The 25,338-nt window shown below is 39.7% G+C and overlaps 1 protein-coding gene across 15 annotated transcripts in view; it reads left to right on the top strand.

Moving 5' to 3' along the window:
- The window catches only part of SYNE1 (spectrin repeat containing nuclear envelope protein 1), a 464,275-nt gene that overhangs the window by 260,562 nt on the left and 178,375 nt on the right, over positions 1–25,338 (top strand). For all 15 annotated transcript variants that reach the window (XM_060029753.1, XM_060029751.1, XM_060029760.1 and 12 more), the window contains 14 exons: positions 718–843; positions 2,152–2,328; positions 3,627–3,892; positions 5,465–7,625; positions 11,119–11,456; positions 11,646–11,790; positions 12,459–12,677; positions 13,611–13,870; positions 15,477–15,642; positions 16,104–16,259; positions 18,586–18,738; positions 19,343–19,525; positions 20,262–20,399; positions 24,539–24,724. In XM_060029753.1, the coding sequence (XP_059885736.1) occupies positions 718–843; positions 2,152–2,328; positions 3,627–3,892; positions 5,465–7,625; positions 11,119–11,456; positions 11,646–11,790; positions 12,459–12,677; positions 13,611–13,870; positions 15,477–15,642; positions 16,104–16,259; positions 18,586–18,738; positions 19,343–19,525; positions 20,262–20,399; positions 24,539–24,724 (4,674 nt within the window). The remainder of the gene's footprint in view (positions 1–717; positions 844–2,151; positions 2,329–3,626; positions 3,893–5,464; positions 7,626–11,118; positions 11,457–11,645; positions 11,791–12,458; positions 12,678–13,610; positions 13,871–15,476; positions 15,643–16,103; positions 16,260–18,585; positions 18,739–19,342; positions 19,526–20,261; positions 20,400–24,538; positions 24,725–25,338) is intronic.

Raw genomic sequence — 25,338 nt, forward strand, 5'->3', positions numbered from 1 at the left:
ATGTAGTAAGCGAAAGCCACTTCTCACCACCTCTACCACCCATCGCCCTCCATCAGGCCATCATCACTTCTCATGTAACTCCTGCAGTAGCCTGACAACTGGGGCTGCCAGTTCCGTCCCTGTTGGGGAACTAGGATCCCATATGCCGCACGGCAACTAAGCCCATGCGCCACAACTAGAGAGCCTGTGTGCTTCAACTACAGGCTCTGGAGCCCGCACGCTACAACTACAGAAGCCCACGCTCTCTGGAACCCGTGTGCCACAACTGCTGAGCCCGTACACCACAGCTAGAGAGAAGCCCGTGCACCGCAATAAAAGATCCCGCATGCCGCAAAGAAGACCCGATGCAGCCAAAAATAAATAAATAAATATTTTTAAAAAAAAGAAAAGAAAAGAGAAGAAAACAAGCTAGAATGTGAACAGAGAATCTGGAAAAACTGTGGAAGTTTCTTGGTTGTTCCCCTTTCCCAGACCATACAGGCTAATTAGAGTAAGAAACAGCTGGTGGACCAATGGCTCCCTGCCAGTGTGTTTGGAACGCTTTCTTTTGAGTAACTAATATATGTCATTTACAACAATGGTGAAAATACTGAGCATAGCAAGGTTATTTTTGAAATGTCAACAAAATACCACAAATGGTACAAATATTTGCTATCTAAATATAGCATGTCTCTTTCACTCTGACAAGTTTTTTTTTTCTTCTTTTGTTTTTTTCAGGTCAAACACTTCAGAGCTTTGCAGGAACAGGCAAGGACCTACTTAGATCTCCTTTGTACCATGTGTGACTTGTCAAACTCTTCAGTGAAAACCACAGCAAAAGACATTCAACAAACAGAACAAATGGTAAAAGTTAAAAAATGACATTGGATATATCTGACTATATTCTCTTGCTTGAATGTTAGATGTGAAAAAATTTTTCTCCTTGGAGTATTCTTGCTATAATGCTCCTACAAGCATTATAATAAATATGTATTGAATTTCAACTAAGTCACAGAAAAGTAGGCACACGCTAATACTGATGCCACTGAATTGGAAGTGAAATATTTAGTCCCATTGAACTGCTAAACATTCGCACCTCTTTCCTCTTCTCTTTTCTCCTCAATTACCATTCTCTTTTCCTATTTTTTCACTCATTTTTTTCTTTTCTCCTTTTCCATTGTTTTCTTTCGGTCATATTTAGTGTGAAAGGGCCTCCTGACCCTTCCTATTAGGATGGCAAACATCTGTCATGACCCTTCTAATTCATTGTCAGTGGCTGAGTGTGGTGTTGAGAAGAATTCTGAAACTGTATCTGGGCCCTTTGGACAGTGTTGTGATGAGTTAGCAGTACCTGCCTGCAGCAGACAGATGGCGCCACAGAGGCTGTGTGTTTGCTGCTGCTGCCTTAAACTCTGGAACACAACGTGTTTGGATTAAAAAAAAAAAAGACTTGGTTTTGTTATTTAACTGATTAAATATTCCAGAATAGTAAAATGATCTAAAGGAAAAAATAATGAAGAAATTAAGATAATTAAATAATTATATTATGGATATTAAAATAATTAAACTAACATATGTATTTTTACTTTTATGTTTTATTACATTACCAAAGCAAGTCTGTATTTAAATCCTTAAGAAAGATGATATAGCTCCTATATTTTTTTTTACAGAAATGATTTATCGAAATAAGTTATATGATTTCAAAGACCAGTGAAGCAGATCTAAACATATATCCAAAATGTTAATAACTCAGTGTTGTATAAGAAGTATCAGCAACTATGCACTAGAGAACAATATAAGTCTTTTCTAGTTAACCCCAAGACCAAATTGATGACTCAGTCAAACAGATGTATCCACTGAAATGCCCAATGTGAAACCATTAGGGCAGCTTCTGACCTAATAAATTGTTAAAACTTCTAGACCTTCACAGTATTGATTGAAATCACATGGCATAAGTCTTAGACATTTGAAGTCTTTAGAAAACCTGAATATAAAATCTGTTTTTCTTGAAGCAAATAATTCTTTTTGGATTTATCACTCGTGTGTGTGTGTGTGTGTGTGTGTGTGCGCGCGCGCATACGTGTGTTGGCCTGTGTACATGGACAGGCTGATTCACTGAACATAAATGATTCTGTCCATTGCTGCTAACTTTTGCCTCTGTGTTTCCTCCAGATTGAACGAAGGCTTGCCCAGGCACAGAACTTAACTCAGGGCTGGGAAGAGATCAAGCACATGAAGGCTGAGCTTTGGATTTACCTCCAGGATGCCAGTCAGCAGCTGCAGAATATGAAGAGGAGGCACTCAGAACTGGAGCTAAATATTGCACAGAACATGGTGTCTCAAGTAAAGGTAGGAATTAACGTGCCTCCAGGGGAGCTAGAGGAGACCAGGACGGGTGTGTGTCAATCAATCCTTACACATAGTTATTTAAGGAATGAGATAGAACAACTTCCATTTGGTGCCAGAAAAATATACCTCAGAAAGTGAACATTCAGATATTTTCTTGGAGCTCCAGTCGGCCACTTGCATTGAAGGACATTCACTCTGTAGCTTATTTCTGAATAAAGAACTGTGGGTTAGCTAGCAGAACCAGAAGACTCTGCCATTAAACAAACATGAAGCCTTATTATTCATTAGCTTTTCATCACAATATTGCTAAAGCTGTAGGATTTATCAATTTATTAAATATATATTTAATATATAAAACATATTAACATACAACTGATTTAAAATGTAATAAAATATTTATATAATTTAAAGTATAATAGAAAATTATTATAAGTATATTAACTTGATTGGAAGTTGTACCAGATTTTTTTTTTTAAAGAATTCTTTTTTTTTTAATTAATTAATTTTATTTTTGGCTGCATTGGGTTTTTATTGCTGCGCGTGGGCTTTCTCTAGTTGCGGCACCCGGGGGCTACTCTTCGTTGCGGTGCACGGGCTTCTCACTGCGGTGGCTTCTCTTGTTGCAGAGCACGGGCTTTAGGCGCGTGGGCTTCAGTAGTTGTGGCACACGGGCCCAGTAGTTGTGGCTCGCGGACTCTAGAGCGCAGGCTCAGTAGTTGTGGCGCACGGGCTTAGTTGCTCCGCAGCATGTGGGGTCTTCCCCGACCAGGGCTCAAACCCGTGTCCCCTGCATTGGCAGGCATATTCTTAACCACTGCACCACCAGGGAAGCCCTGTACCAGATTTTTAACAAAGCTTAACATTTATTTTTCCTCTGTGACAATCAGCCATTTTTATTTTCTACTGGGATATTGTTTGCATATGCAGAAAGAAGAATGGAAAGAATATAAATTAGATTTTATTCTCAAAAGCGTGAACTTTAAAAATTTTTAGAAAACTAAGGATGCACTTTAAGATAAAATATTAGCTTTTTTCCTTAGTGGCTATAATACTGTTTCACATTTATCAGTTTTTCCTTATACTTTTCAAAGTAACACAAGAAAATACCACAGTACCCTCTGATTCTTAAACACTTGGAAATTTGTTCATAAGGAAGTATGATGATTTTAGATTTTCTCTTTGTCCCTCACTATACATTCTTCAATTACAAAAGTATTCAGAGGTATTGTATCTATGTCTCAATCTGTATTTATTTGGGGGGGGTTATTCAACATTATTTTATTGTTGTTGTCCTTTAGGATTTTGTTAAGAAACTACAGTGCAAACAGTCATCAGTGACCACTATTACAGAGAAGGTGGATGAGTTAACCAAGAAGCAGGAGTCTCCTGAACACAAGGAAATAAGTCACTTAAACGACCAGTGGCTGGATCTGTGCCTTCAGTCCAACAATCTGTGCTTGCAAAGGGAAGAGGATTTCCAGAGAACACAAGATTACCACAACTGTATGAATGTCGTCGAAGTGTTCTTAGAAAAATTTACTACAGAATGGGATAACTTAGCCAGGTAACAGCAATTCTCCAGTGGGTCACCAAAATGCTAAGCCAGAAATTTCTTAATTTCTATGAAAGTCAAAAATGTCTTTCTTACATTTTAAACATTTTCTATCATTATAAATATTGATAAAACATTATGAAGAATCTGGTGTCATCTGTATCCATAATCACGATTTTCCTTGCTCAATATTAACTGAAGCAGGTGAGTAAGAGGAAAATATTTGAAAATGGCACCATTTCTACCTGCGACCTCAAGGAATATTTCAAAGCTGTTACACTGTGAGTTCAAAGAATATCCCAAGAATATTCCTAGTTTTAATTACCAGTTATGGGACTATCATCTATGATTTCAGGACATGAATCCTTCTTGAATCTATAGTTCCATGGGTTTCTTGTCAATTCTGTAAAGTAACACATTCTATGTAATTCAGTCTAGTTTTGTCTTGTACTTGTGGTATTCTAGAACTTAGTGAACAATCTAAATTCAATTAATGAGTGTCTTATTTGATTTTATAGCAATTGAACCCCTCTTAACTTTTTCTTTGAAAAGGATTCCCTCTCTCCCACATACATTGAGTCATCATGCTCTGATCACTATAATTATTAAAACCTGTACTTCTTCTGTCCAGATTTATCAATTTGTAGCAATTAAAACTGAAAACATTATTCTAGCTGTAGTTAACTCATTAAATCGTAGGGTTTTTGGTTTTGGGGTGTTTCTGTTTTGGAGGAGGTACACTGCTTTCTGATTTGTTTACTTTTTCTTGACGCTCAGCATTTTACTAATCTTTGGGGTAAATCCAATATCAGCAAAAACCCATATTTCAGACGGACAATAGGCACCTCCGTCTGGTTAACCCACAATCGCCTCAGATCTAATATGTCCCGAACAGAACTCATCGTATGGCCTCCCAACACTCTTCCTCATACTTGAGAACTAATCGTTTTGTAAGTGAAAAAGACTCTAAGATGGACTTTTCTCATATGTGTTTTGTAGTCAAAGGGATGAGAATCCTTTGCATTTCACAGTTATTTCTAAAGGTTTCTAATGATAAACAGAAAATATCTAAGTTCCACGCATGAGCAGCTGTTAGAGCCATTGGTTGTTTCTTACACATGGTAGACCGTCTAGCACTGGATTGTCTACGGGAGCTTCCTCTCACAGTAAAGCACGTAAATCACAGATCACTTAATTTCTCCACGTGCCTTTCAAGAATGCAGTAGATCAGTGTTTCTCAATATTTAGTGTTTCCGCAGATCATCAGGGGAACTTGTTAATATGCAGATCCTCGTCAGTTGCTGAGAGTCAGAGGAAGAAGCTAAAAAGTACACCTCAGATGTGATGGGAGGGCAGCCTTAGCTAGAAGAAGTTATCTGGGCAAACTATCTTGGTTCAACTTCCGCTATGGAAATATATGGGTCTCCGTTCCGTAATAATTGTAGCATCTCTGTCGATAAGCCATGACTTGAACCACTCTAAGCTAAGAAAGAAGATGGTGATATGCACTTTAACATGATGTGAACAATCACAGGTATTAACTAAAGTTAACTTGATTTTATGTCTTTTAATATATACATATAGATCTGACGCAGAGAGTACAGCCATCCACCTAGAAGCTTTGAAGAAGTTGGCACTGGCATTGCAGGAGAGAAAGCAGGCTATTGACGATCTGAAAGAGAAAAAGCAGAATTTGATAGACCATCTGAACGTGGATGACAAAGAATTAGTCAAAGAACAGACGAGTCACCTTGAACAACGCTGGTTTCAGCTTGAGGACCTTGTTGAAAGGAAAATCCAAGTGTCTGTCACCAACCTGGAGGAGTTAAGTGTGGTCCGGTCCAGATTTCAGGAGCTGATGGACTGGGCGGAAGAGCAACGACCCAACATTGCTGAGGCTCTTAAGCAGAGCCCCCCACCTGACATGGCTCAGAACCTTCTCATGGATCACCTTGCCATTTGCAGCGAACTGGAGGCCAAACAGATGCTCCTGAAATCACTCACGAAGGATGCTGATAGGGTGATGGCTGATCTCGGCCTCAATGAGAGGCAGATAATCCAGAAGGTACTCTCTGATGCCCAAAGGCATGTGAACAGTCTCAGTGACTTAGTGGGCCAGAGACGAAAGTACTTAAACAAGGCTTTGTCCGAGAAAACCCAGTTTCTCATGGCGGTGTTCCAGGCGACCAGCCAAATTCAGCAACATGAGCGCAAGATAATGTTCCGTGAACATATCTGCCTGTTACCGGATGACGTGAGCAAACAAGTGAAGACATGTAAGAGCGCACAAGCCAGCCTCAAGACTTACCAAAATGAAGTCACTGGGCTTTGGGCCCAGGGCCGCGAATTAATGAAAGGAGTCACAGAGCAGGAAAAGAGCGAGGTGCTGGGGAAGCTTCAGGAATTGCAGAGCGTCTATGACACCGTTTTACAAAAGTGCAGCCATCGACTACAAGAACTAGAGAAAAATTTGGTTTCTAGGAAGCATTTTAAGGAAGATTTTGATAAAGCTTGTCACTGGCTAAAACAAGCAGATATTGTTACCTTTCCCGAAATCAACCTAATGAATGAGAGTGCTGAGCTGCATACACAACTGGCCAAATACCAACACATTCTTGAACAATCTCCAGAATATGAAAATCTCCTACTTACGCTGCAGAGAACTGGACAGGCCATACTGCCGACGCTGAATGAAGTCGATCATTCCTACCTCAACGAAAAGCTAAATGCACTGCCCCTGCAGTTCAATGTAATTGTCGACTTGGCTAAAGACAAATTCTATAAAGTCCAGGAAGCAATTCTGGCTCGGAAAGAATATGATTCCTTGATCGAGTTGACAACCCAGTCTCTGTGTGATCTCGAAGACCAGTTCTCCAAGGTGAGCCAAGTCCCCAGCGACCTGAGTGTTGAAGAGGCTCTGTGTCTTCAGGATGGTTGTCGAGCTCTTGCGGGAGAGGTGGCAGCCCTTGCAGAAGCAGTGGATGAACTGAACCAGAAGAAAGAAAGTTTTCGCAGCACAGGGCAGCCATGGCAACCAGACCGGATGCTGCATCTCGTCACCCTGTACCACAGGCTGAAGCGACAGACAGAACAAAGGGTGAGCTTATTAGAAGACACCACCAGTGCTTATCAAGAGCATGAAAAGATGAGCCACCAGCTAGACAAACAACTAGAGGTTGTGAGAACAGAGCAGGCCAAGGTGAACGAGGAGACGCTTCCTGCAGAGGAGAAGCTCAAAGTGTATCACTCCCTGGCGGGAAGCCTCCAGGATTCAGGAATTCTTCTAAAACGAGTGACTGTGCATCTCGAAGATCTTGTTCCGCATCTTGATCCCTCAGCTTACGAGAAAGCCAAGCATCAGATCCAAGCCTGGCAAGAGGAGTTAAAACTGCTGACTTCCGCCATTGGCGTGACGGTGACGGAGTGTGAGAGCCGCATGGTGCAGAGCAGAGACTTCCAGACGGAGCTGAGCCGCTCCCTGGACTGGCTGCGGAGCGTGGAGACAGCGCTGAGGGGGCCACTGTGCCTGGACCTGAACCTGCGGGACGTCCAGGAGGAGATCAGAAAGGTCCAAATCCATCAGGAGGAGGTGCAGTCCAGCCTGAGGATAATGAATGCGCTGAGTAACAAGGAGAAGGAGAAATTCACGAGGGCCAAGGAGCTGATCTCTGCCGACCTACAGCACACGCTAGCTGAGCTCTCCGAGCTGGACGGGGCCCTGCAGGAAGCTCTCCGCACCAGACAGGTCGGTACCACAGGGCTTCCCCTTTCTTTTTTCCACTTTGCTTCTTTGTAAATAGGTGTGAGAAATTTCTTTGGTTTCGATTTTTTGTTTAGAATTGCTTCCTTAAATGTTTCTTTTTTTGACTACTACATGGAATCATCTTCAGTTGTGACTTAAAAAGGTGCTTTTATTGTTTATCCTCATGGTATTCATTTCATGTGGTTTTCACGTTCACTTGACTTTGGTTTTAATACAGGAACACCTCAGTTATCCTTCTCCTTTAGGAGAGAGAAATGATAGCACTAGTATAATTAATACCATATGTGAGGAATTAATCATAAAATTCATTCATTAGCAATGAATAAGTAGCGATGCTTTTTTAAAAACAATGTGAAACCTGGCATTTCTAAGCTTAGTCCTGGATGAAGAGTCTCCAGATGGAGAGAGGCAGACGGATGATGCAGTCCTGACAGTGCTGAGCCAGGCTTTCTTGCGGGGTCTCCCATCAGTTGCCCCATCTCTCCACCCCTTCCTCAGGGAGGAGTGCTTCCTCTTCTCTGGCTTCCCTGAAGCACAACAGAAGCAAGACTAGAATATCCAGGGCTTCCCTGGTGGGGCAGTGGTTGACAGTCCGCCTGCCGGTGCAGGGGACACAGGTTCGTGCCCCGGTCCGGAAAGATCCCATGTGCCGCGGAGCGGCTGGGCCTGTGACCCATGGCTGCTGAGCCTGCGCGTCCGGAGCCTGTGCTCCACAGCGGGAGGGGCCACAATAGTGAGAGGCCCAAGTACTGCAAAAAAAAAAAAAAAAAAAAGACTAGAATATCCATCATGACTTGACTTGAAGATAACAAAGAAATGAGAGCATGCTCAGAACTTCCCAGGTTAGCCTCCTAATTGTGACTTGTTCTGGGGCTCTGTGCATTCAAAAATAAGAGAGATACAACAGTGCCCAGAGGTGTACTTACTTTAATCCCTTGACCCTTTTTCTCCACATCTGTCCCTCTGATTCTATGGGATTTCAACCAGCCGTTTAAGTTAAGGACAGCCTTCCTTAGGATAATATAGTAACTATCGCTTTGGAGTAAAGCACACCTGGATTTCAATCTCAGTTATATGATCTTGAGCGAATTACCTGCATCCCGTACGTCTCAGTTTTCTCTGTGGGAGAGGGATAATAATATCTCCCTCTTCAGATTTATATTCTTAGTGCAGGGTCTGACGTAGAGGTATCCCCAGATGACTCAGCTATCATTTAACTTTATTTTTCACATAGATTAAGGTTAACACTAAATAATACAATTTTTTAAAAAATCTTAACATGTGGTTAAAATCTTAGTAAACTTCATCATGTAAAATTCTGACTTCTTAAACTAGTCTATTTAGTATATTTTTACCTTTTCATGTTGGTTCAGGCCACTGTTAAATTTTTTTCAAAAAACTATGACCCTATAGCTGTAGGGATAGAGATGGAGTATTTAACCCAGAGTGAAGAATCGAAACAGAAGTTACCTGGGATTTTCATTCTTGAAAAACATCTGTCATGTAAGCCTGCTTCTGTTGATTTGATGATTTTTTTTTTTTTTTTTTTGCTGTACGCGGGCCTCTCACTGTTGTGGCCTCTCCCGCTGTGGAGCACAGGCTCCGGACGCACAGGCTCAGTGGCCATGGCTCACGGGCCCAGCCACTCCGCGGCATGTGGGATCTTCCCAGACCGGGGCACGAACCCGTGTCCCCTGCACAGGCAGGCGGACTCTCAACCACTGCGCCACCAGGGAAGCCCAATTTTATGATTTTTGAACCAAAATCTTGAATCTGCTAAGGTGTCCCTGCTTCTGCCATCTTGTGATTGGTAGTCTTATTGATTGTCTTGGCCCAAATAACTGAAGGTCGCGGTTCTGGTGGCGTTTCTAACCTCCACCACTGATTCTTTGCTTTGCCATCCTCGTTCTTTCCTCATTAAGTGCTAATCTTACATGTACTTTCTCTACCACTTCTCTGCATCTTTGCTTGACAGTAATGGCTTGTCTTGTCCAACCTCTGATGGCCAATTAGAGTGTTTCCTTTCCTTCTGGATCTGAATGGACTTCATTGCACAGGGGTCAGCTTTCCAATCTTCAACTTTTCTATCGTAGTCTCTATGCAAGACTTATAGGCTACTATTTCACTACCAGAAATCACTATTTGGTCTGGTAAACGCCGTTTTAGAAGTTTGGTGTTATTACACTCCCTTTTTTCCCCTCCAGCTTTATTGAGGGATGATTGACAAAGAAAATAGTAAGATATTTAAAGTGTACAATGTAATGGTTTGATATATGTACACATTGTGAAAGAATTCCTTCTTCAAGTCAGTTAACAAGTTAACACATCCATCACATCACATATTTATCTTTATCTGTTCTTTTTTTTTTGGTGAAAACATTTAATTTCTGCTTGTTAAGCAAATTTCAAGTATACGTTACACTGTTATCAGCTACAGTCACCATGTTACACGTTAGATCCCCAGACCTTATTCAACTTAAAACTAAAAGTTTGCACCATTTTTTTTTTTTTTTTTGGCTGCACCGCACAGCTTGTGGGATTTTAGTTCCCCGACCAGGGATTGAACCTGGGCCCTCAGCAGTGAGATCATGGAATCTTAACCCCTGGACCACCAGGAATTCCCAAAAAGTTTGCACCATTTTACCAACCTCTCTATTTTGTTCACCCTGCAGCCCCTGGCAACCAGTTTTCTACTCTAAGTTTCTATGATTTCAGCTTTTCCTTTTTTTTTTTTTTTTTAAGAGTCCATGTGATATTTGTCTTTTTCTGTCTGGCTTATTTCACTTAGAGTAATATCCTCCAGGTTTGTCCATGTTTTGGGAAATGACAGGATTTCCTTCTTTTTTAAGGCTGAATAATATTCCAAGGTGTGTATTTTTTTTTAATTCTTTCATCTGTGGATGGACACTTAGGTTGTCTCCATACCTTGACTATTGTGAATAACACTGCTATGAACATGAGAGTACAGATATCTCTTCGAGATAATGATTTTGTTTTCTTTGGATAAATACCCAGAAGTGAGATTGCTGGATCATATTGGCAGTTAATTTCTTGAGGAACTTCCATGCGGTTTTCCACAGTGGCTATAGCAGTTTACATTCCTACTGGTATTATTATACTCCTACCTAAATGAGTCATTATTTCACTTTGGTGACTATTCATTCTGCCACATATTAGTAAGTATTATATTTTTTCTTTAAAGAGAGGACATTTCAGAACCATCATAAATTTCTATTCCATCTGTGACCTTGTTTATTTATTTTAACTGCAATAATAAAATTATAACAAGAAGAACAGAAGGGAAAGTAAAGGATAATAATGGATTGCACCAAAAAAAATTTACCAGCTTATCAATTCATTTATACACATACATCCATGTGACTGAAGACTGGAAAAGAAATGGAAAGCATAAATTTATTTTTGGCAAACACATTGCAAAAGAGAGTTGATTATGTTTGCAATCAATGTTTTTCAGGCTACCTTGACTCAGATGTATAGTCAGTGTCAAAGGTACTATCAAGTGTTTCAAGCAGCTAATGACTGGCTTGACGACGCTCACGAAATATTACAGCTGACAGGCAACGGCCTAGATGTGGAGAGTGCAGAGGAAAGTCTCAAAAACCACATGGAGTTTTTTAGTACAGAGGATCAGTTCCACAGCAATCTGGAGGAGCTCCAAGGCCTAGTAGCCAACCTGGACCCACTCATCAAGCCAAGTGGAAAAGAGGACTTAGCACAGAAGATGGCCTCCCTGGAAGAGAAAAGCCAGGGGACAATACAAGAGTCACACGTCCAATTAGATCTCTTGCAGAGGTATTGGATTTGTTTTGTTCTTTATATTCTAGTGAAATGGATTTTCACGTGGAAAATAGGAATATATTAATGATATACATTATCGTTCATTCTCTTCTCTTAAGTATCACTAGACATATTGACATTAGAGCTCTGCACAGAGATGTGTGATTTGAAGTTGCTTATTGATGTGTGTTGGATTTTTTCAAGATGTGCAGCTCAGTGGCAGGATTACCAGAAGGCAAGGGAAGAGGTTATTGAATTGATGAATGATGCAGAGAAGAAACTGTCTGAGTTTTCTTTACTGAAGACTTCTTCCAGTCATGAAGCAGAAGAAAAATTGTCAGAACACAAGGTTAGCTTTGTTGTTTTTTTTTTAATATTCTTTCATTGAAACTGTAATGGGTCTTTGCAATATGATAGTTCCAGAAACAAGTCAATAAATCTTCATTTCCACCTCGGCTTTTTAAACACAAAAAGGATACATTTAACCACATTTCTTAGCAGTTTTAACTTAATTAAATGCTGTCATCTTTTTAGGATTCCCGTTAGAAATGCATAGCTAGGTTTAAAAAGGCACATTCAGAGCAATTTGCTTCTGATAAGATGTGATACAATAGATTTCAGTAAATACTTTCTGGTGTAACTTACATTAGTTCAATTAAAATTCAAAAATTAATAGCTGAGTCTCACTCATATCACAGCAAAATAAGGTAGAATGTGACATACTTAAATATCAAATTCCATTCACTTATATTTTTGCTAGTTTTTAAAAATGGGAGAATGTCATCTCAAGCAGCATGTAAATGTTTGTTTGTAATAAATAAGTATTCGCCTTACCTCTTTTAAAAAAGCCAAGCCTAACTCAATTACAAATTAAATGTAAAAGTAAGAATTACCAGAGGAAAATAAACATATGTAGGAACATTTCCTTTTGCGGATAATTTTAGGCTTTACCAAAATCCATAGAGCTTTTGAGAAAAACCATCTCTCCCCTCAACCTCTGTTCCTCTGCCCACCCAGGCTTTAGTGTCAGTAGTTAACTCTTTTCATGAGAAAATTGTGGCCTTAGAGGGTAAAGCTTCAGAACTGGAAAGAACCGGAAATGGCACCAGCAAAGCAACCATAAGCAGGTCGATGACGGCTGTCTGGCAGCGCTGGACCCGGCTCCGCGCTGTGGCCCAGGACCAGGAGAAGATACTGGAAGATGCAGTGGATGAGTGGAAGAGCTTTAACAATAAGGTAATCTCCATTACTGATGGGCTCAAAGTATTGTTTCCTTGCTGATGAGAATGTATTTTGAAAAGTGGTATTTTGCTCCTTTTTTCAAATCGGCCTTATGAAAGTAAAAAGCCTTTTCAAAAAAATCTCTATTTACATTGATATGAAAACCAAATTATGAAATAAAATACATATGCAATGTGCAATTTAGTCCCAAGGCTGGGTCCAGTTATTTTAATAGGAAATAAGCCAAGTAATCACATTTGAAAGGGGGACAAGCCCATTTTGCCCCATTTGTGAGGCTCTTAGTGACACTTTCTTTCCTGGCCCTGAAAAAGTGCAAAACACTTTGTCTTTGCCATGAAATAAGCAGGAATTTAACTCATTTTCCAAATCCTGTTTAACTTAATATCTTCCCTTTTAAGTAGGGTTCAAGTTTTAAGCCACATCTTCCTTGATGACTCAAAGGCACGTATTCATGTTAGCGTAAATATTGAAAAGAGTTTTTCTTTTATCTGTTTAGTAAAAGAAAATTTTTTTAAAAAAACCTTTTTCAATGTTATGAAATGTCTGATTGCCCTATTATTATTATATATTTTATTTATTTATTTATTTTTGGCCACGCCATGCAGCATGTGGGATCTTAGTTCCCTAACCAGGGATCGAACCCGTGCCCCCTGCATTGGGAGCACAGAGTCTTAACCATTGGATTGCCAGGGGAGTCCCTGCCCTGATGTTATTTTGAGATTAAATCTTAAAACCCAGAATAATAGCGTGGTCTTTCCTTCCATGTTAAGGAGATTGTTCACATTTTAGTTTCCTGAGATTTAGAGTTGACACCATCATCTTTAACGTGCTCCAATGCATTAGTGTCAGATTTGGCATTTATGGGAATTGCCCTGTTTTTTTCAGTTTATTTACTTTGAACTTCATAGTATGTACATTTGTCATCAGGTTAAAAAAGCCACTGAAACGATTAATAAGCTGCAAGATAAATTACCGGGAAGTTCAGCAGAGAAAGCCTCGAAAGCAGAACTCCTAACTCTTCTTGAATATCTTGACACATTCATTCTGGAGCTGGAGCAGCAACAGTCGGGCTTACGGATGCTGGAGCAGCAAGCAGTGAGCATGCTCCAGGATGGGGCCGAGCTGTCCCCCGGAGAAGAGCTACCTACTGTGCAGGAAATCACGGCAATGCAGGACCGGTGCCTGAAGTAATTATACACCTGCTCTCCTTCTCTGCTTCTAAACTTGGCTATGACCCAAAGGGACAAATGTGGTATTAAGAGTCTGGGAGTGCTCCCCCCGACCACCTTACAAATGTGGGGCTCTGTTCCTGTCATCCTTGCTATCTAGTACATATCTAGTCGTATTTAGAAATATAGTAATGAACCAGATGCAATCTCTGCCTTCAGGTAGTTTATAGTCAAGCAGCAGAGGTAGACAACTAAAGATGCCTTTTAGGTGGAACATGGGAGGGGCACTAAGGGAAATCAAAGCAGAGGCAACTAAACTAGGAGAGGAGTCAAGGAAGGCTTCTCTTCAGAAGGGTGTTTAAGCTAAAGACTAAGCAGGCTTGAGCCAGCCAGTGAGGTGGGAGGAGAGCTCTGCAAACAGGGCAATAACAAGAAAGCGTGGAAGGAAGCATGTCACCTCAGGGGAACTCTTGGGTGATGGGGCGATTCATGAGACATAAAGCTTAAAAGGTAAACAGTTGGGAGCTATTGAGTACTTGGTTTTGATAAATCTTGATAACTCATTGGCTATGAGACACATAGATTAGATAGATTAGATCTATGACACATAGATTAGAGCAAGGATGATACCAAAGTCCAGGTAAATAATAGTCATTTACTGATAGTGAACTTAGAGAAAGTTAATCTTTTATTTATTTATTTATTTATTTTTGGCTGTGTTGGTTCTTCATTGCTACACACAGGTTTTCTCTAGTTGTGGAAGGCGGGGGGGGGGGGGGCACTCTTCGTTGCGGTGTGCGGGCTTCTCTTGTTGCGGTGCATGGGCTCAGTAGTTGTGGCGCACAGGCTTAGTTTTTCCGCGGCACGTGGGATCTTCCCGGACCAGGGTTTGAACCTGTGTCCCCTGCATTGGCAGGCGGATTCTTAACCACTGCATCACCAGGGAAGTCCTGAAAGTTAATCTTCATGATATGTAACCAGCCTGATTCACTTATGGGGCCAGAGAGGAAACGTCACTATGTAATTTAACTCCTGTATTAACTACTATTACTCATACATATCCTACATTCACCCCTTCACTATAGATGAGTTCAGGATAATCTGACTCCACGTATTTAAATTTTTTTAACCAAATTTATGTCAATTCAAATAAAGACTTAAAATTTGGATGTTGAACATTATTAATCATAAAATTTCCAAAGTTTGAGTCTTTATTTAAAGACTAGTTTCTAATAGGCACAAATATTCCAGTTACACATTACCTTTAAAGGCTGATGATTCTGCACCATGAGTAGATTTTCAAAGAGGAAATAAATAATCAAACAATCTCCAGGTTACTCTCGACAAGAAAATGAATTGCAGTTTAGTGGCATGGGAGTATGTCAGCTCTCAATTTTCCAGGGATAATTCATTCACTTCACGTGATGTATTTTCTCCTGTTATACCTGAAGAAAACTTAAGTGTTACTGAAAATCATCTGGCAGTTTGGGGGAAGTGTCTTTACTTGGAAAAGATAGGCGGCTTCACTTTTTTAATGTCTGTTTTTGACAATTTGATGTCATGTATTGGGGGGGTTCCTTTCGTTTCAATCCACATCTGCTTTCTCCCTTTATTGTATTTAAAGCATACAGGAGAACGTGAAGAAGAACAGAAAGGTGTTAAGGCAGGAGCTGAAGGAGCGAGAAGTGGTGGAGACCCACATCAATTCAGTAAAATCTTGGGTTCAGGAAACGAAGGAGTATTTGGGGAATCCAACAATAGAAATAGATGCTCAACTTGAAGAACTTAAGGTACAAAACTCATTCCCTAGACCCATCATGTTAAAAAATTGTCCTGCTTTTAATCAAATGTATCTGTTTATATTCAATGAAATAATTGAATTAAAAATTTTTAGAAATGTTTTATAAACATTTATGTACATTTGTCATCAGGTTAAAAAAGCCACTGAAATTATTAATAAGCTACAAGATAAATTACTGGGAAGTTCAGCAGAGAACTTCCCGGTAACTTATAGAAAACTAAAAGTTTTCTATAAGACTTTTAGTATTATTTCACTGGGCTTTCTTTTGTTCTGTATAAAGTGGACATGCTTCTTATTGAGACTAAAGAAAATTTTGCTTTTTGTAAATGTGTTTCTCTAATTCCACACAATCATATTTTGAGGAACAATACATAGCCTTGTCTCTGTACCCATAAAAATTAATTTCCTTATCAGGCTCCCAGAAATTTCTTATGTTGATCTTTTCTTCAGATTCTCCTAACAGAAGCCACAAATCACCGACAGAACATTGAGAAAATGGCTGAAGAACAGAAGAATAAGTATCTTGGTCTTTATACTATATTACCTTCTGAACTCTCCCTTCAGCTAGCTGAAGTGGCCTTGGACCTAGGAACTATCCATGATCAGGTAAACCTACGGTCAAGAAAGAGTACTTTTCCACTCTTTTATAGGTTCAGTACTCTTGTATGAGAGTTCGTGATTTTCACCATCCTGTCTTCATGGAAACAGAGTTAAAAAAAAAAAGATCAGTATAAAATAATAATATTAAATTAGAGGTCTTATTCATAGGCAAGAAGCATATGAGAAGATATTAGATGTGAACAATACTGTCAAACATTAAAGATAATTTATCTGCTTCCAAAAGGAAATTACTCAGAGAAACAAAGACACATTTCATGTATTCAACAAGTATTTATAGAGTATCCAGAGTCTGCCAGGCACTCTTCTTTTGTTGTTTCAGTTCAGCAAGATGTAGTAGGTGAAGATATTTGAAAAAAGGGAAAATCAGAGTTAAAAAAATAAGGTCAAACCAGGAATGAGGTTTCTACCCCAAATGCATGCTATAGGGTCCCGTATTGTGTCTAGAGGAAGTCTTATCAGTCTAACTCTAACTTCCAAATAACTAAGGAAAGGAATGTGTATAAATTTTTTTTTTTTTTTTCTGTACGTGGGCGTCTCACTGTTGTGGCCTCTCCCGTTGCGGAGCGCAGGCTCCGGACGCGCAGGCTCAGCGGCCATGGCTCACGGGCCCAGCCGCTCCGCGGCATGTGGGATCTTCCCGGACCGGGGCACGAACCCGTGTTCCCTGCATCGGCAGGCGGCCTCTCAACCACTGCACCACCAGGGAAGCCAGGAATGTGTATAAATTTTAAAACAAACCTTTTTTTTTTTTTAAATTTAACAAATTGCTACATAGCCATTCATAGCACTGAGATCAGAGGGATATTTCTATCTTAACTCCTAGTAAAGAACATACACTTTCATGTAGGGAAAATAGCTTCAGTAGCATTTGTATGGAAACATAATGGGTTTTAGGACCTTCTTGGTGGCCTAACACTAAAGCAGTTTAGTTAAAACTGGTCTACAGAAGATAAAGGGAGGATAATTCTAAACTACTACATGAGATGGAAAGTAGTAAGTATTGCGTTGTAGAAACTATAAAACTATAAAATTCAGGTAAGTGTGCTGTACCTTCTAGACTCTCCGGTGTATGATGCAAAGTGTTTAAAAATTTTCATCAAAGTCTAATTCTACTGCATCATACTATTGACCTAAACTAAAATATTATTTTTTATTTTAAGTATTAAAATACTAATTTTATACTAATATTTTACAGTATTACTTATTTGGTTTTTCTTCTTAGACACTGGAAGGTCTTTTGGGAAGGATGACTTGGCGAGTTCAGATCTTAAAAAAAGAAGTTCAAATTTCAGGTTTTTTTCCTCTGGATACATTTCCCTATAATAGAGTTATTCACATGCATTCCATTTACGTTAGCGCTCAACTCAAAATAATGAAGTCGAAAAAAGTACTCTTTTAATGGTGTATTTCCTCACTACTAAGGAGATTTGATTTGCTATTTTTATATATTACAAAATGATCAACACAATAAATCTAGTTAGCATTCAAAACCATACATAGTTATAAAAATTTTTTTTCTTGTGATGAAAACTTTTAAGAAGTACTCTTAGCAACCTTCAAGTATGCAATATAAGATGGTTAACTATAGTCACCATGCCATACATTACATCTGCATCACTTAAAGAGATTTTTTTAAGGCTTTTCATTTATACAAAGAAAATATTTCTTTACCATCTTCCCTTCAACATTTTATTATAAGCAAAATATGAATGTTATCATATCAAATCAAAGCCATTAGAAACTTGTAAATATTAACTGTGATTTTTCATTTTCCTTTCCATTGGACATGTTCTGTGCTTTTTTGTCATACTGTACAGAGGTAATTGGAAGTTAGAAAAAGAGTTAACAGATCATTAACAGCTACTTATGAAAAGGTGCATGGACACAAATCTGTGTGCCTCCAATTATCTGGAATCGTCTTCCATTTTATGAAGAAAAAGGCCTAGAAGAGTTTGTATGTTTAGGGTCACAGAGTTAGTAAGTGGAGAAGATAGAGTTCAAACTCAGCTATCTGCACTGCTTCCTGTAAACACCTGATGAGTGAATCACTGTACATGCATTGCTTGTTCCTTTGCTGAAATAGCAGCAGAAAGAGGTGCAGTTAATACGTAAAATGGTGGGAAGTAAGGCTGCAGGGAAAACCATGAGCGTTTGTAATTGCACGTGGCTGGCTTGTTGAGGTACTTCGATGCCAAAGCAGTGTTGATGACTTAGAGTGCCTCTTGGCAATATCTGAAGATGGAGATATATATTAGTATTAATTATCCAATTTTTACCATGGTTGATTTTGCTGTTCTCATTGATTATTTAGATCCAGGACAAAATAAAAGAAGTTGAACAGAGCAAGGCCATGAGTCAGGAATTCAGCCAGCAAATTCAGAAGATAGCCAAAGATCTCACAACTATTCTAACCAAGCTGAGAGCAAAGACAGATAATTTAGTTCAAGCTAAAACTGACCAAAAGGTAAGGAAGGAGAAGTGGAAATATAAGGGGGGCTATTGAATGAATTAAATATTCTGAGTGCATTAGTTTATTTTGAAGATACAGAAAAAAAAAAAAAAAGCTTCCTTGATTAGCAGGCTTCATGAAAACCAGAGAGTAAAGGCAGGCAGTAAAGAAATTTTGTAAATACAATAATATAGAGCTACTTATATCGTATAATTTATTATCACAGTTAAACTGTATTCATAAATATACATGCATATGTAGTGTCAAAGGACTAAATGATGGTTTAGGATTACAAGTATATAAATTTCAAAATGAAGGATGTTCTTGGTAGTTAAATCCCTGTTCTCATTTTGCCAATGAGTAAAGGTAATCCTTTTTGGGTGGGACAGAAGGAATATTTTAGCTCTCTCAGCCTCGTAGGAAATAAACACCAGGGTTACAAAACATCCTGCTGTGCCTTTTCAACTGAAGAAACAGAAATGAACCGATCATGGTTGAATTATTCTTATATATTTGGCTTTTACAAAAATCATTTAAAATATAATCCTTCTGATTCTGGAAAATCTGGAGAAATTTATTATCTATAGTCTAACGTTCTTTCCTTTTGATGACCATCCAGGTGCTAGGAAAGGAATTAGATGTCTGTAACTTAAAATTAATGGACCTAGATGAAGCAGTACAAAAATTCTCAGAACACAATGGCCAACTGGGTAAACCACTGGCCAAGAAGATTGGAAAACTGACTGAACTTCACCAGCAGACCATTAGACAGGCCAATAACCGGCTCTCTAAGCTCAGCCAGGTATGTTTTCCCAGCCAGTAATCAACATTCTCTAAAGCCAAAATTCAATTTTCTATTTTTTGCTTTTAAAAATAAGTGAAAAGATAATATGGACAGTGATGAGAGTAAGTTAAATGTAGCTTATTTCATACCATGCCTGTGTTCCTAAAATTGACACGTAAACCTGACTTTATTTTATATCAAACCATATAATAAATTTATTGACAAAGGTGTTCCTATAAATGGACTTTTATAAATAAGTAAATATATATGTATGTATGTTTGCCTTTACTTAATTGGTTCAGGTCACACATCATCATAATTGTTGAGCATAGACTGAACTTTTGCCAATAGATTATGTTTCTTTCTGTAATCAGGGATGAGTTAAATCAGAATTTGCAACCAATAAATTATAATATTGAAACCTATAATCCCCACCTACCACCTCCTTACTCAGTGAGGGTAGAGTAGGAAAGGAGGGAGAGAGAAGAGCTAGGTAGAGGAATAAGAGATAAGAATGGAGAATTTTTTAAAAGATTATTCAAGCATAGTAAGAACTTGGACTTTATCCTAAAGTCACTGAGAAGTCCTTAATAGATGTTCAACAAGGAAATAATTTTTCATGATACCTTTAGATATCACAGATATCATAATGATCAGTTCCTAGGATTATTGTGTCCAAAGAGAGACCGAAGACTGATTTCTAGCTCACGAAGCAGAGTTTACATTTGTTATCTGAATGTTAATGATTTTTCAGGCAGCATCCCATTTAGAAGAATACAATGAAATGCTGGAGACAATTCTGAAGTGGATTGAGAAAGCTAAAGTCTCAGTACATGGAAAGATTGCATGGAATTCTGCAAGCCAGCTTCGGGAACAATACATTTCACATCAGGTAACTTTGGGAAAATAGTTTTCAAAGAGTAACTAAGAGAGTGCTTTGATTTAACTGGCTAGGCTGACAGAAAATTTAGAGGACCATGATGTAAAATTATTTCAGGTGCCAGGAAAAAAGAAAGGTAAGGTAGCCCTAACAACTTGTCCAGGGGATTGGAAGAAAGTAGCTACCCATGAGATTTCATAAGACCATATATATAAATAAATTTCCTCCTCTGTCTCCCCTAGACTTTCCATTTCCCAAGACCAAAAATAATCATCCAGATAGGACTCTTTTTTTTGCAGCTTCTTTGAAATAATTGTATGCAGGAATATGGTGGGAAATTCTTCCCCAGGAAGAGCTGTAGGGACAGGTGGAAAGATTATAGCCTCCAGACTCAGACTGACGGGGTAACCAAGTTCTGACATTTAGAGCTGTGTAATTTGGAGGAAACTACTTTGCCTCTCAGAATTCAATCTTATCAGTAAGATGGAGACGTAAATGATATTCGTACTGCAGAGTTATCATGAAGATCAAATGGTTTAACATATGTGCCGTCATCAAGCACAGTCCCTGGCACATGGGTCCTCAGTCAGAGCCTCAATTTCATGCCTCTTCCTTCCAGCCCTTCTGCCTGGTCACAGTGGGCTGACCTCCCGCAGGAAGTAGGGGTCAGCTGGGAATGAGTCCACACCACATGGGGGCCGCATTACTTCATTTCCTCTGAAGTTTTCTCTCGACTATATCATCCAGGAAATTATTTCATCCCTTTATAATTTAGGCTTGAATTAGATACAGATATCTAATAGCCAGTTATCTTGCAGTCAAATACAAAATGGTCTTTATTTAAGTTACATGAGTATCCTCAAGTATTTTAGATTTTCTCTCTTTTATTCTGATTTATGTATATTCATGTCTTTTAAATGCATCCCCTTTTCCAATTCCAGTTGACAGGGTTCTAGACCAAAGCCTCATTTTCTCCTTCTTGGAATGCTTTAACAGGTTCCTAATTGGTTTCCCTGTATTTATCTTTCTTCTCTAATCAATCCTGCACACTCCTCCCAAGAAATCTTTCTTAAACAACTACAGAGTTGTTCTGCCTGACGTTATGCATTATACATTAACAGACAAGAATTAAGTTACAATTGGTTGTAAACAGTGAAAAAATATTCATTAGAAATCTAGAAATGCAAATTTAAAAGAGAGAGAGCGGACTTCCCTGGTGGCGCAGTGGTTGAGAATCCGCCTGCCAATGCAGGGGACACGGGTTCGTGCCCCGGTCTGGGAGGATCCCGCATGCCGCGGAGCGGCTGGGCCCGTGAGCCAGGGCCGCTGGGCCTGCGCGTCCGGAGCCTGTGCTCCGCAACGGGAGAGGCCACAACAGTGAGAGGCCCGCGTACCGCAAAAAAAAAAAAAAAGAAAAGAGAGAGAGCATTTTAATTATCAAGTTAACAGTATTTTTAAAAGTTCATATTTAAAGAAGTGAGAGCTATCAAACACTGCTGGTAACTGCTGGTAACTTGGTTAAATCTCTTTGAAAAACAATAGGAAATGTATCACGATCAAAAGAACATTACTACTCTGTAATCTGAAATGTAGGAAATATTTTATATGAGTATTAATGACTGTACTGGAAGTTTAAAGAAAACTTAAATGTCAGAGTTTTCTGAGTAAATTTTTGGATTTCATAAACTATAATGTAGTCTTTAAAATGACCAAGAAGGTAGTTTTTTGTTTTGTTTTTGTTTTTGTTTTTTTTTTAAATAGCTCCAGCTCTCATTCATTTATGTATTCAATAATCATTTATAGAGTGCTTTCCAAAGCTAGGAATTTTGTTAGGCATTTGAAACACAAAGGATATTCCCTGCCTCTGCCCCCGGGAGTTGATAATTAAAGGGAGAAAGGAGATAGAAAGACAGATCTAGACAATTACAATGCAGTGTGATAAGTGCAGGGATTGAGAGCCCAGGATGCTGAAGGAACTCATGGGAGGGTACCCAACCCAGACAGCCCAGGATTTGAGAAGATTAAGGAAGGAAAAGGTGATTCTGAGCTGAATCCTGAAAGACACGCAGCCTACTTGTCGTGGAGTTTTAGGCAAAACCGCATGTTGAAATCCCGGCAGTAGGAGTGAGGGGTGCTCTAGCTGGTGCGCTGGCGAGGAGGTCTGCAGAGAGCTGGAAAGAGGGAGAAGACAAAGACAGATCATGGAAGCCTGTTAAGAACTTGGCCTCTTTCTCCTGAAGTCACTCTAAGCCTTGGACAGATGTTCTGCAGGCAAGTGACAAGCTCAGACTTACAGTTTAAGAAAGATGACTTAGAAGCCTGTGGAAAACAGATGGATGAAGGTGTGACAACTAGAAGGTGGTTTCAGTATTCCAGTAGACAATGACAAGGCCTCTCTTTGGAGGCTGAGAGAGGACAAAAATCAAGGGGTATTACCCAGCAAAAACTCTGGACTTGGAGGCTGTTGGGTATGGCTGAAAGAGAGGGAGGATCCAAGCATGGTTCCCAGGTGTTTTTTTTTTTTTTTTTTTTTTGCGGTACGCGGGCCTCTTATTGTTGTGGCCTCTTCCGTTGCGGAGCACAGGCTCCGGACACGCAGGCTCAGTGGCCATGGCTCACGGGCCCAGCCGCTCCGTGGTATGTGGGATCCTCCCGGACCGGGGCACGAGCCCGTGTCCCCTGCATAGGCAGGCAGACTCTCAACCACTGCGCCACCAGGGAAGCCCCCCAGGTGTTTTTGACTTGGGCAGTTCAGTGGGTTGAGTGCGTTGAGGGACACAGGAGGACAGATGTCAGGTATTGGTGGTGACCTCACACAGACATTCAGGAGGAAACTCAGCCTGTCACACACCGTTCTGGGGAGTTCTCCCGTGCCTGACTTTATCCAAAAACAACACAGCGAGAGAAAATGCATGTGTTCTAATATCAGGTGAAAAAGATGGAAAATTGTAGGTATGTTATGATCTCAATTACCTAAAATTATACCCAAACTGAACAGCAGTTATTGCTTAAAGTTATCTCTGGGATATGGGATTATGGACTATTCTATCTTCTTTATTTTTCAGTATTTTCTAAGCTTTATAATATATATAATATATAATATGTTATATAATATATAATATGTTATATAATATGATATATAATATGTTATATAATATATAATATATAATATGTTATATAATATATGTATTTGACATTTATTGTGAGAAAAAAGATGTACTATATTTTTTAAAATAAGAATCTATTGCCTAAGAGGAATGTCCCATCTCTCATTTCGCCTCTTTACACATCACACACCCCAGGAACTGCACATTTTGTGCTCACTCGCCTATGTGCCTTTGCTTATTATTCTGTCCCCTCAGCATAAAATGTCTTTCCTTTCCCTCCCCATCTGTCAATACAAACCTTCTTCTGACTCAGCTCAAATGTGACTCTCCCAGGAAGCCTTCTCTCAACCCTCCTGCAAGCAGTAGCACATCTCACTTCTGGCATCCTTAACCCTTTCTTCTTTCACTCTGCTTATAAAATGCATATTACATGCTTCTTATTCTGTTGATGTTGTTATTCGTCCCCAGAGATGATACTATCTTGAATGACAAGGGCTTTGTTTTATGCCAAGTTGTTTCTACCCCTTTGTCTCACTTAAAGCAAGTGTTTGTGATGGTCTTGTCTTATTTTCATTTCTTAGATCCATATATGCTTAGGTCTTAGATACAGAATATGAGACCTGAAAAGCATCGCTTTAGTTTGAATATGAGAGAAGGGGGGCCAGTGACCTGATGAAGATACCCAATGCGTCAGAGCATCACCACTGTTGGCAGTACTCACGTCCTGACCCTCACCAGGGAGCCGCTTGGGGTGGCAGTTGTGGCAGTAGCCTTATGGTCCAACACAGGTGGCCTCAACAAATGGTTTACAGCTCCTGAAATTTGATTTCTTTTTGAAAAGGGGGTAACAGGAAGTGGGGAGCAGGCACGGGGCTGTGAAGGTTAAACACAGTAAGACACACGACCTACACAATGTGCATGGAAAATGGGAATTACGTCTCCTTACTCCCTCCCCAGTCTGACGGTCTTTAAACCACACTGTATTGATTACCCATACCTCTCTGCCTACCTGTCAATGTCGTGAACATTGATAATTCACTCTAGACCATGCTAGAAGAATCTGAAGAGATTTACAACAATCTGGAAGTGATGACTGAGAAATTACAGTACCTCAATAGCGTATACCACACGGAAAAAATGTCTCAGCAAGTAGCAGACCTGGGACGGGAGACTGAGGGGCTGCGGCAGATGATCAGAATTCATTTGCAGAATCTCCACGATGCTGCCAAGGTAAAACATAAAATGTTTTCTTTAAAAAAAAAGTAATTTAAATGGAAAAGTCTATCATTAAAAAAACAATCGTGGTTGTATATCAAACGTAGAGTGCTTACCTCTGATGAGCCTTCTTGACTGTGATGGTTATGGTCGTGTGTCTGACTCACAGTGACGCCAAACAACACCTAAACATCGGAGTTTGGAGCAGAGAAAGATTTGGGCCATGCAAGGAGATGGGTGGCTCATGCCCCACAAAACTCCAAACCCTTTGCAGGGTTTCAGCAAAGCATTTTTAAAGTCCGGGAGAGGGAGAGGGGCTTCACAGCATATGTGATCAGCCTGTGCACAGTTCTCTGACTGGTTGAGGTAACAGGGAGATGTCACAGGGCTTAACAGTATCAGTCCTTAAGCTCCAGGAGGCCTGGGGCTGTGAGCTCATGGTCATCAAGTAATTAACATCTTCCATCTGGTGGGGGCTTTTCAGCTCCGTTAAACAGCTCAGGAAATGTGCATAAGATACTGTTATCTGGGTACTTCAGAGAGGAGCTCAAGCAGAGGGTATTATTGGGGAGGGGGTTTGCCCCAGAAGGCCTTATAGGGTCCTGCCTGGTTACATGATGCTATTCTCC

The sequence above is a fragment of the Delphinus delphis genome, chromosome 14 (genome assembly GCF_949987515.2).
Source record: "Delphinus delphis chromosome 14, mDelDel1.2, whole genome shotgun sequence".
In the NCBI taxonomy this organism is placed as follows: Eukaryota; Metazoa; Chordata; class Mammalia; order Artiodactyla; family Delphinidae; genus Delphinus; species Delphinus delphis.